Source organism: Rhineura floridana, chromosome 1 (genome assembly GCF_030035675.1).
Source record: "Rhineura floridana isolate rRhiFlo1 chromosome 1, rRhiFlo1.hap2, whole genome shotgun sequence".
Classification (NCBI taxonomy): domain Eukaryota; kingdom Metazoa; phylum Chordata; class Lepidosauria; order Squamata; family Rhineuridae; genus Rhineura; species Rhineura floridana.
The window spans coordinates 183397037-183409934 of record NC_084480.1 but is presented as its reverse complement, the minus strand read 5'-3'; the positions used below and the strand labels follow the sequence as shown (position 1 = coordinate 183409934).

The following is a 12898-nucleotide window of genomic DNA, read 5'->3' as shown; positions in this document are numbered from 1 at the left end:
ACAAAGGCCTTGCACCCAAATACACAAAGGTGTCCTATCGTGCCATAGTTCAAATGGCATTTTGTTGGTTGCAGTAAGTCAGTTCTGCAGGTAGGTGGCAGTAACCACAGCTTCTCCCCAGTACTTTTGTGGTAACTGCATCTTCCAACAAGGAACAAATCATTTGTCCAAGGGTCCTGTTCATGTGTTCCGCGACCCCATTCTGTTCCGGACTGTAAACAACTGTAGTCTGGTGCTTTATGCCTTCCTCACAGAGAAAGTCTTGCATAGCCCTGGACACGTATTCTCCTCCATTGTCAGATCTCATAGAATTGACTGAAAAGGCAAAAACCCAGCAGCTATAAATCCCCTTGTATCCCCACAGTAGATGAAAAAACAGATTAGATGTCATACTTTCCCATAGGCAGTGCATTAACTAACTGGTAGGAAGCCATTACTGATTGCCATTGCGTCTATGCCCAAGACAAATTTAAGAGTGCAGGCCCTTAAGCCAAGCCCCGAGACTACAATATGGGATCCAGAAACTGAAAGAAAACCCCATAACAAAACAAACCTCCCCAGGAACTGGGCAGTCTGCAAGTAAGGTCCCAGTACCTCGAGCTTAACAAGGGAGGAACACTTTCCTTGAGCAGCTACTGCTGGGTGCTTCTCCTCACCGCTGTGAGGGCCACTGGCCTCATATTTCCCTGTTTCACATAAAGAAATCATTTATGAGTAAGCACACTTTCCCAGCCACCATTTTAGTGCAGCTAACCCAGTTCCCCAAAGCACAGATACTGGAGATATGGCGCTGCCACCCATATTTGGCCCACTGCAGCGGCCTCCCCCTTGTAGGCTTCCAAACACCTATCATAATAGATGTCCAAAATGCAAAATTAACATCCTATATCCCTTTCTAGTAAATGTTATCATAAATCCAAGAGCAGCAGATGCTGAGGATGTGTTTCTGTCACCAATATGTGGCTTCACTATAGCAGGTTTTCCAACACATATCAAAATAGATGAGCCAATGCAACAGTTGCACGCTATATGTAATTCCAGGTAATGATATCAGAAGTCCTAACTAAAATGTAATTTCAAGTAATGATGTTTCATTGTTGGTGCCACAATCCTCAGTAAAGGGGGTAAGAGTCTGCCTGGACCTTAAAAGGCAGCCCCATGTCAATAAGAGTCTAAGATCCTGTAATATGAGGGATCTCTATTAGGCAAATCGGGCTTTCCTCTTTATTCCTATTCCCCAATCAATATGATTACCATCTGCTAAACTTTCCATTCCTAACTAAATTCAGGTAAATGCCTCTTCTGTCTCAGAGTGAACAAATAGCCTGAAATTAACACTTGGAATGCAAAAGGATCGCTCACTTAAGATACAGCGATTCAGGGGCATCACTGGGGTGGTGTGGCAGGTGCGGGCCGCACCGGGTGACACCACCAGATGGGGTGACACCCAGAGCCGGCCCCCCAGACACCGCCTAGGCTCCAACGAGAGCCTTTGCGTGCCGCGCCGGCTGCCTTCCTCGGCTGTCAGAAGGTGGCGGCGGCGGCAGTGAGGCGGCGGCGCGCTCCCGGGCCCTGTTGTTTGGCCGCACGCTCACACTCTCGGGAGACAAGGCGCTGAGGGCCGCACCGGGTGACACCAACCCTAGTGACGCCACTGCAGCGATTTAGACATTTTCTAGCAAACTGTTATCTCCGCCCTTATTATTATATAACTATGAAAGGCCCAAAGGCTAAAAACGCTCACTAGGCCCCACCAATATACTAGTATGTAGTATAATAATCATATAATTAAGTACTTCAAACCTCATACATGCCCGGGCCTAGCAAGAAGTTGTACCTATGCCTGGGCCTAGCAAGAAGTCATAAGCCTCACAAAAGGGCTCTGCCATCACATCATGCATCCACCCTGTAATAATATAATAAAGAACCAACCTGTGTATATCATCAGGGGGGGCTAAGCTGAACCTGTTGGGGAGGGGAGTGCTGAGAGGGAACTTAAACTAGAAGGATTAGATATAATTTTATTTGTTCGTCCCTTTTATTCTGATTTATTTTTAATTTCCCTTTACGTGCATGAGTCTGTCTTTAACCAGTGTATTAGCATGACTATATTTAATTTTGTTTGTATATCCAGTATAGTCTCATTTATTTTTAAACTTCCTTTTAGTATGCTGTGTGTCTTTCTTTTAACCAGCAGCAGCACTAATGTGGCGCTGCTCAATAAAAAGCCTCAATCAACCCCTCCACAACTGCTAGATGGGGCGGTATTGGACGTGCTGCTGCTAGGCCCCGCTATGAGGCCTGCTGGTCAGGCCCCTTTACGAGGCCTGCCCCAGTTGCAGCCACGCCGCAGCGCTACCACCCACAGCTGTTGGGGCTCCCAAAACCCCCTCTGGGGGTAACCAATTAGGCCTAATAGGCCCAACCAACGCCGACTGTCCTGCAGCTCTCTCTGCTATGTCCATCATTGTCCTCTCATCGCTCGCTGAAAGAGGTAGGAGGGGCAGCCTGGCCTTAAATAGGCCCATGGCCCCTCCCCTCCCTGCCGCACATCATGCACGCATAACGCTGCAATGCGTGACGTTGCCCTTAACGAAGATGGCCGCGGCAGCATCGCTCCCTCCTCGCAACTATGCCCTGCTTATCCATGCTGCGCAGGTAAGCGGGGCTTCATATCTTGTGATCTGTGGCTTTCTGCCAAATTTGTTGGCAACAATTCTGACATAGTCCTTCAATTTTTGAAGTACTTGACTTTTCTCTTTTAGCAGGTACATTGTAATATACCTTGAGTAGTCATGTATAAAAGTCAGCATGTATAAATTTCCACCCTGGGATGGCACTTTCATTGGACCACAAAGATCAGTGTGAATTAATTCTACAGGCTTTTTGGTTTTCCTCTCACTTTTCTTAGGAAATTTTGGTTTCACACTCTTTGTCTTCATACAGCACTCACATCTTTCTGTGCATTTGCATTGTCCCATTTTAATGCCTCTAGCCAAATTCTCTTTCTCTAGAGCACTTACTCTGGCTAAGCTAGCATGTCCCATTCTTCTATGCCAAATATGCAAACATTCAGAATTACAGGTTTCCTTGACCATATTTGCATGCATAGCTTCAAGGTATTCTAAATGCAAAAGTCCATTTTTCAATTTTGCACTGCGGCTCCTTCATCTAGAACGTGGCAAAATTCTCCACTCATATAAAGTCCATCCCCCAATTCCATTATCTTAGTAGCACTTATTCAGTTGTCTTTGAAATCTGGAACATACAGGCAGTTTTTAAGTTCAAGCTGTCTTTCGCCTTCTGGCATTTTGCAAAGCAGTTGGACCGTGCCTATTTCTTGAGAAAGGAACATATCTCCAGAGGCGGTGTTTACATTCTGTTTATAGTTTTTAAAATATTAAACAATTTTTTATCTTTTATTAGGTGGGTTGTACACCCTGAATCGATTAAAAATCTGTTTTTATCATCATCTTTCCTTTCATCAGATACATGGTAACTAGAAGCCTTTGTTTTTGCTTTTTCTGTCTGTCTTTGTTTAAAGTCAGGCTTTGCTCCTGTCTGACACCTATCACAATCACTTTGAAGATGATTTGGAGATTTGCATTTAAAACAGAGTTTCCTTCTGTGTTTTGTGCCCTCCTGTGGATTCGGGCAATGACTCATGTCGCTATTCTTTGTTTGTCTTCCCTGCCCATAGTAAGGTTTGCCTTCTCAGACAGAATTTGTTCCTGTCTGTCTTTAAAATCCTGGTCCTTCAAATATGATATAATCTGATTCAAATTTTGGTCTGTCTGTTGTAGCACACAAGCAGTTAATTTATGACATTCATGGAGACAGCTCAGGAGCAATGCTTCTTGCATCTTATCAATTTTTCTTCCACACCTCTCCAGTTCTTGGAGCAGTTTTGTGAATTGTTCTAGTTGTGTATTGACAGTGTCTCCCTCCCTCTCTTTCAGAGTAAATAATTCCTTGCAAAGGAACATTACATGATTTTTAGACTTTCTGTCATATATTCTTCATCTGATAATGCAGAAAGAAGAAGAGATTTCACTTTTGCATGCTTATGTCCCCAGGATGCTGTAGCAGTTTCATCCTCTGCCGAGGGTTCAGGATTTCATACAGATCCTCTTCTTCCAGTAGCACAGTCATTCGAAGACTCCAAACCGCATAATTGTCCTTCTCCAGCCCCGGGATGCTTCTCTTAAGTGTTGATTCTTCAGCCATCCTTTCCTATCTTTTGTTCTGCTTTTCTTTCTTTAACTTAGAGACTCCTTTTGTTGATCCCTTTGTAAATCACACACAGTATTTATAATAATAATAATAATAAAATTTTATTTAGCAGACGCCCATCTGTCCGACTGAACGGACACTCTGGGCGACGTACAATATAAAATACAATCTGCTCATATACATAATCATCACATTATTAGTAACATAACATCTCATCTGAAGACCATCTTACATTAATACAGTGTAAAACCTAACCCACCCCAGAGATCCCATAGGCCTGCCTGAAGAGCCAGGTCTTCAAGGCTCGGCGAAAAGTCAACAGGGAGGGGGCATGCCGAAGGTCAGAGGGAAGTAAGTTCCAGAGGGTGGGGGCCACGATCGAAAAAGCCCTCTCCCTGGTCCGCACCAACCTAGCTGTCTTAGTTGGTGGGACCGAGAGAAGGTCCTGTGAGGCTGATCTTGTTTGGCGGCATATTTGGTGATACTGGAGGCACTCCTTCAGATAAACTGGGCCAGAACCGTATAGAGTTTTAAAGGTTAAAACCAACACCTTGAATTGGGCCCGGTATACAACTGGCAACCAGTGGCCTTTTTAGCCTTTTTAGCTTTTAGGTACAACTTGCAATTCAACTTAGCTTACTGGGCGTGTAACCCTTTGTTGTGTAAATTTATATAGATATTAGCAGGGATTGTCAACGGTTTGAAATGCATGTGTGCCAGTGTGTGAGTTTACCTAAGTAGCAGGCTTTTACCCTGCATTGAGATCACAGACTCAAGACTTAGTAAAATAAGAAAAGCTACTTTATTTATATAAATACATAGTAGACAGGAAAGGCATACCTAGTTCTAACTATGTTGGAGGCATAACGCCCAGGTTGCCCTAATGGCTCAGGAGAGAGGGCAGAGACAAAGGTGTCTCCTCTCTCTCGGATAGTCGAAAAAGAGAAGAGGAAAGGGCAGAAGAAGGAGGGGCAGATAAGCTTTCCTAAGCTTATTGGTCTAATGACGGAAGGAAGTCAGTCAGAGCATCACAGGTAAAGGTAGTCAAGCCTAACCATCTGGAGGACCCTAGCTCTATCTCCCTTCTGGAACATAAACAAAAGAACAATACAGGAGTTGTTATTGCCCCACTTCCAACAGTTTAACCATAGCAGGCTGAAAACATGCATCTTGGGCAGGCGAAGTTTGTTCTTTCCAACAGCTAGTTTAATTGCTTCAGTAGCAAAATATTGTAATCAGTCTGATTTTGCATCAAAGTGCAGTTTCATATTCAACTGTTAATGCACCCAAAATAGAATAACAATAACAACAACAATAATAATAATAATAATAATTTATTACATTTGTATACTGCTCCATAGCTGAAGCTCTCTGGGCGTTTCCGAAGCTCTCTGTTTGAAACACAAAAGGCTGTCTTCCCCATCATATGACATTGACCAATAAAAAGGCTTTGAAATTAATAAAAATAAATTTGACACAGATTTCCAGGATGAATAATGAGAGAAATATAATTTTCTAGGTTAGATTCTCTGTAGAAACGGTAGTAACATGGGAAAGAAGCAAAGTAAGAACACCACTTACAAATGTACAAAAATGTAATTCTCTATCTTTGGAGATGGCGGTGTTGCCACCACTCACATATGCTCAGAAGCACATTACCAAATTCTTCCAAGCTACACAGGAAGTGGATTGGACTGTGAAAGACCAACCCAAATTGTGTTTCCATTTTGACAAATTCGTAGGGCAGTACAATATTTCAGAGAGAAGGTCAGGTCTCCTGCTTCCTTGGTGCATTCACTATAGCTGTCCAATTTCCCTGCTTTTTAAAGATTGATAGAAATATCTGTTGGCTATACGTACATTCTTAAACCTCAAGGTTTTTTGCCTATTAGTGAATAATAATTAGTTTTCCTGTCTGCTGAGGATTCATCAGCTAGAAACCACAGATGAGAAATATGGTACTTGGGTCTTGATCACAAGATGGCTATGTACCAAAGTGATTCAGTCACAGGAAAGCAAAAATGTTTTTTAAAGATGAGTAAGATTTGGCAATTGGAGTATGGTGTAGAAACCTGTAATAACCAACCATCTTAAGTATTTTGATTCCACACACAAAAAAGCTACATATCTAGACCAGTTCCACTGCATACACACCTTAGCCTGAATCCCATCTACAGTTATTTTTCCCATGCCTGCCCTTGGCCGCTACCTTCCACTAAGGTATCCAACCCTTTTCCAGCTCCTCCTCTTCTTTCTCTTCTAAGCCTTCTCCAATTCACAGCTTGATTTGGTTGGTGGCAGCTATTAGGCAAGGGGACAGAAGAGATCATGGTTGAATTTGATCAATCTTGGCTTAATAAGCAAATATATGCACAAGCTTCATGCCCTTTGAACGAGTGGGAAATAAGCCAACAAGTGCAATTAACCAGAGTTTCTTCTTAGATTTAAACTGGGAAACTACAGTTAATAGCATCCAAGCAAGTCAGAATATAAAGCCATGGTTTGAAGTTGGCTTCTAGATCCTGGCTTGTCTGCTCATGGTTTGCTTCAAGAGGAACAAACCATGAGCACTGGTTCGCACATAATGCTAAAGCAGCCATACTGTGGCTTGCTTCCCAGCTCTGGAAAGGGAGGAGTGAAGCAGGCACAATTAGCTATGAAAGGATCTGTCAATTTCGGTTCTCTCAGTTTCCCATTTTCCCAATCTGAAATTCAGTTCTCCACATTTCTGCAGCAATTTGCAATATATACATACAGGCGGGCCCCGCTTATACGGCAGGTTCCGTTCCAGACCCCTGCCGTAAAGCGGAACCCCATTGAGTATAATCGGGCATGTTGCACGAAAATGCCACAAAAGCAGCTTTAAAATGGGGAATGAAAGCCGCCGCATTAGCAGAACACCGGGAAGTGAAGTGCCGGTAAGCGGGGCCCTACTATATATTTGTTTTGCTTGTTTGTTTTAATGTATTTTAAGGTCTTTTTATGATGTTTTAAAGTGTTTTTAACGTTTCTGTTTGCCGCCCTGGGCTCCTGCTGGGAGGAAGGGCGGGATATAAATCAAACAATAAATAAACAAACACACACACACACACATATTAAAATGCTCATGAAAACTCTCCAGCATCTTAGTGCAAGTTTCCCCATCTTCTAGGCAGTTTTAACTAATGTACACATTTTTGCAAAACAATTTTCCCTAATACAGTAATACCTCGCATTAAAATACTGAATGGGACCACAGCGAGTACATAAACTGAAAATGTCCTTAAAGTGAAGCACTACCTTTTAAAACTTTTTTTTACCTCTCCTTCATGCGGAGCCTCAAAGCCCCGCGCTAAAGCCTCTGCTGCTGCACTGCCGCACCTCTCAGCTGATCGCAATCGCGCCTCCCAGCTGATTTGCGGTGGCGCGATCGCGTCTATTTCCACCCTGCGCTCAAAAGCCTCTGCTGCTGCACTGCCGCGCCTCCCAGCTGATCGCGATCACGCCTCCCAGCTGATTTGCGGTGGCGTGATCCCGTCTATTTCCACCCCCACGCGCTAAAGCCTCTGCTGCTGCGCTGTTTCTAGACAAATACAGGCATATGGAGCATGTACGTTATAGTGAGGCGACGTTAAGTGAAACGACGTTAAGCGGGGTATGCCTGTATAATGCATTTCTGTATGATATTTTCACTAATATATTAATTTTTATGCACACTTTCCCCATATATATTCATTTTTGTAGAACTGCATCACAATTCGGGTAACTACGGATTTCGAAGGATTTCTGTGTTTTATTTCTCATATCATTTCAGAAAGTGCAAATTTGATAAATTCAGCTTTAAATGCAAACTGAATCTGATTCCCCCCCCCATTCCTAGGCACAACTGAGCAACATGCAGCAGTACACTGCTTGTTACAGACTAGCATACAGTTACATGAAAATTGGGCCTATGAATATATGTGTGCGTGTGTGTGTGTGTTATACAAAACACACATTCCTAGATAGTTGGCATCCAGCACAACTAGAAAAGGACACACAGAAAGACAAGATTTTGTATCTTTCATGCACATCTTTTTTTTTTTTTAAAACACATTTCAAATTAAAAAAGCATTAAAGGTGGAAGTATAGTAAAGGATCAAGGAAAATCTGAATGCAGGGATGTTGCTTAAGTTTTTTTCTATCCTACAATAAACCAAGGAATACTTAGGCAAACTGAAAGCCAGTTAAGGGAGGCAAAGAAATTACGTGTTAGTGTGAAGTCGCATAATTAGCTCGCACAGTCACATGATTAGTCCTGTTCCCCAAAAAAGCACAGCTCTCCCACTGCTGCTGTGTTAAGTAGAACTACTGAAGCAGGGAGTTTACTCTACATATGGAGGCTCCCCATACGGTTTAGAACCCTGGCCAATCACAGCTGTAAATCACATAGAAAGCCTCCACACACAGAGCAGGCTCCCCACTTCAGTAGTTATGCCCAACATGGCAGGAGTGGGAAGTGCAGCACAACTTTTGGGGCAGGGCTAAATGTACAACCATGCAGCCCCACCAAATGTATAACACTGGAACAGAAAGAGAGAGAGCATACACATTCAATGGAAAATTAGCCATGTTTATGGAAGATGCCTGAGGCAGCATGCTATCAACATTCCAAAGTGCATCCTCTGGTCAGAGCAATGCAAATACCAAAAGCTGGGAATGAAGTGATGGTCAACAATTCTTTAATAAAGAGTTCTCCATGGAAACTTCCACTCTACCAGTTTTAATCATTAAACTAGAAGTGTGGGAAACTGTGCCTAAGAAAAAATACCAGGTTACAGGGAAGTTTGAAGAACTTTCCTTCTATATGGACTTTGCTTTATCATGTGGAGTATGGATCAACTGTTGAGCTCTAGTCTGCACAGGCAAGGCAGAATTAGCTTGCTGCACAGGACACAGAGGTTTACAGCCAACACAGTTCCAGTAAGGCGGCAAACAGGAATGAAGAACTCCGACACAGTCCTTCTTCGTGCCAGTAACAGAAATCTTTATCAACGTGCAGTTAACAAATACATTCACATTCACCAACATTACATGCTCCTACTATCCCCCCACACAGCCTGGCTCTCTCGGCTTCCAATTTATAGCCAGCCCCTTAGATCAATTGCAGCTGTGTGTCCTTGACTTAATTGAGCTTTTAACCCATTCCCAACATGGGGAATGACTCAGCTTAATCATGAGCCAACATCAACACAGTAGCCACTATGGCTAGCAGAAAATGGGAATCAATGTGCATAACACAAGTATTGATAAAAATCCATGTTCACAAGTCCTTGAAGTGCCTTGCAATTGAGAGCATGCCAAAATATTGATCCTATGAGGCGAGAAAAAATAAGCTTGAGTACTATCTTTATGGGGCCAGTCTTTTCAGTAATGGCATTTGACTATGATGCTAGCCCAGTAGAATGTTGTGACTTCTCCTGGACTCATTGTACACATACTCTGAACATCTAGTGCTAGTTCCTATTATGAAAGAACAGAACACTAAACCAGAATCTAAATAAGGCCAATCCTTCTGTCCCAATGTGGCAAAAACTTCCAAAATCAGATGTGATGTGACTATGATTTACAGTGGCTAGATATATTTAATCTTAAAGCCGCATAAGGTCCTGGGAAGATTCTGATATAGGCTCCTCAATAAATTGGGGAGCCTATATCAAATCCCATGTTTCTGTACTTGGAACAGTACAGGAAAATTAATGGAACTACAATGAAGCTGGATAGAAATACATATGGACTCTGTTACAGAGAAAAAAAGGCACAAATGAGAGGGCACGAGGTAGTCTTTATCACCACACAAACAAGGAACAGGAGATGCGAGGAACACTTGAGCCTCTTGAGTTCCAGTTCTAAGATTGCCTTTGAATTACTTTGCAATTTTAAGCACACTTATGAATCAGTCATACTGAAAATAAATGAGCCTTATTTCTAAGCAACCTTGGTTAGGACTGGGCTTTAGCAAACTTCTGTAATTCAACTTGCCACACTCACTATGACAAGCATGGTGCTGTCCTCTGGCAAGTGCGAAAAACCAACCTGCCTCCCAAGTTTGAAACTGCAAAGGTGGGCGACTGTCCTGGCAACTTGATACCTGCCCAAATCCTCAGCTCCAAAAGTGGGAGATGCCATGGCCACACAGGTAAACCTCTCCCCATCCCCACCTGCTCCAGACCAATTAAGGCAGACAGGGGTTGGTTAGATGCTACTGGAAGAAAGCACTTTTGGCACCCTCAAGAAGCAGCCCCAACCCAACCTGCCTTTGAGAAAAGACTGGGTAGGGAAGCATTGGGAGGGGGTAGGTTATAATTCTTTCACTTTGCTTGGAAGACCAGACAAAAATTGTGCATCCTTAGCCTTTAAGTACCTATTCTACAGAAAAGCATGAGTAAGATTTTAAAAGGCAGAAAGAAAGAGAAGAGGTGGGGAGAGGGACTTGTTCTCCCAATCCTGAAATGCATACATATTCACGGAAAGGATGAGTTCTGCCAACTATAATAGTGGTTATGAAACTAGAACTACTGGCCGCTGCTATTTTATTACACCGTCACTGACATGAGCCACATGAGCCATTCCCAAGGAGTGCGAGTCTTTTATTCACTTGCACACAGAACCGCCTTTTCACACGGTGTACCATACAGCCCCCGTTTTGCACGTTATGTCTTACGCACACACAAGAAACTCCCGTCTCGCGGGCGCGCTGCCCTTGGCGCGCCCACACACGCTTTGCGAAGGGAGGGGGAGGAAGCGCCGCGATTTATTTTTGGAGGGTGGGGAAGCGTGGCCGTTTCCTTCGTCTCTCTCTCTCACGCATCCAAGCACACATCACAACGCGCGCACCCACCTTGGCTTTCTGCAGGGCGCTGAAGCGCAGGTGGTGCACGAATGGGCTCCGCATCGGTGGGGGGGCCGGCCCGGGCTCCTCCTCCCCGCCTTCCTCTCTGCCGCCGTTGCATCCCCGGCCCTTCAGCCTCATTGTGGGGGTGCGAAGGAAGGAAAAGCTGAGAGAGAAAATGGGCGCGCTGGATAAAAGAGGGAGGAGGAGGAGGAAATAACGGAGAAATGAGGAGGAGGAGGAAGGGATGAGGCGAAATTTCTTTCCTCTGGGGAAGAAAGGGAGGTCGGGCGAGGAAGGGGTAGGAAATTTCGGCGCTGCGGTTAATAAACTAGGCCAAGCCGGGCCGCGGCTGGTGATGGTGGAGGAGGATGTCTGAACAGCGCTCGACCGCTTGGTCTCCCTGAGCCGGCAAGGGAGGGAAGGAGGAGGATGCGCGGCTCTGTCAGACGCCTCCGCCGCCACCGGGCTCCCGACTTCAGCCCCGCCCTCAAGAGTGCGCACGCGTGCTGGGCGCAGTGATGAAGCGGGGAGGGGGATGAGAGGAAAGCGCGCGTGAGAGCTCCTGGCTCTGTCGCTTGGAACTCTTAGGGCAAGGGGGCGGGGAAAGTGAGGGCCACCAGTGGTGCCTATTGGGTGTGAGGCCAATGAGGTCTCTTAGGCGGTTTTCCTCCTTCACCCCGAAGGACACCTGCTTCATACCAACAGCAAGAACAAACCTCACAGTTGTTACCGTTATTAGGAGACGAAGCAAAATTCACCGGACTTGCGTAGATTTGTTGACCTGGACGTCGTGGATGACGACCATTCACTCCCACGCCTCTTTTTCTGTGGGTCTTTAGATTTGGCCAAAACAAGAAGGTTGGCCTTCCTCCAATCACGTCTGGACAGTGCTCTGTGGAAATAGATTAGGATAAAAATTGGTAATCATCAGCAACTGCTGATAAAAACAGAAAATAGGCATTGTAGTTATGCACATAATCCGGCACTAGTTACCCATGAGTAAATTCCTTTATATTTAAATTGGGTTTACTCCCTCCCAAGTTAGCATCCATAGAATGCCTGTTAATAATCTTTGCTGGCTTGTGAAATACTGTAGGTCCAGTTGAATGATGGGTATATTCAGTACTCCCAATTCATGTAAGTACCAACCCATGGAAGGTGATGAGATATTTTGACTGCTTAGGCCTGACTTAGAGGAGATTTTAATTAATGACTTCTAAATCATATTTAGAGGCAAGTACAGGAGTAAATCTGTGTAAATTGTGGTTATTCTCAACCACTTAGTGGGCAGAAAAATGTCATCAACACTTGGAAGGGCAACAGTGTTGATTTCAAAATCTCATGCATACAAGCATTCTGTTTTAGATAGTGACAGAGTTCTGGGTCCATAAAAGATGGCCTGAAGGTCTGCCTGATCTACCTGTATTTGGACGCCATTTTATGTTACCTACCCTAGCTTTCAGGTATGATACCACTACCTTTCAGAGCCACTGCTGTTGTTTTTGCTTCCCGTCACAATGATGATAATATTGCAAGGATTTTTATCTATGACTACTTGTTAGTTTGATGCAGAGATGTCAAGTGTCTGGGGAACAATTCACATACATACATGGGTCATTGTGTATCTAAAAGCCAAGAAAAACTTGATGTGTAAAGCAGTTTGTACAGATTTTTCCTTCAAGAATAGTCAGCACACCAAGACAGATACCTGATTTGAGCTGATGCCCAGCAGACACAGAAAATAAAATAGTGAAATTGCAGTTCTTGAATGGATGAATTAGTAATGCAGAGTATTGTTCTGTGGATTTTAAG

At 44.0% G+C, this 12898-nt stretch overlaps 1 protein-coding gene across 3 annotated transcripts in view; it reads right to left on the bottom strand.

The window, feature by feature from the left end:
• The window catches only part of LPCAT1 (lysophosphatidylcholine acyltransferase 1), a 92004-nt gene extending 80354 nt beyond the window's left edge, over positions 1-11650 (bottom strand). For all 3 annotated transcript variants that reach the window (XM_061588568.1, XM_061588557.1, XM_061588548.1), the window contains exon 1: positions 11093-11650. In XM_061588568.1, the coding sequence (XP_061444552.1) occupies positions 11093-11224 (132 nt within the window). In that variant the 5' untranslated portion in view covers positions 11225-11650. The remainder of the gene's footprint in view (positions 1-11092) is intronic.
• Between the last annotated feature and the right edge of the window lie 1248 nt (positions 11651-12898).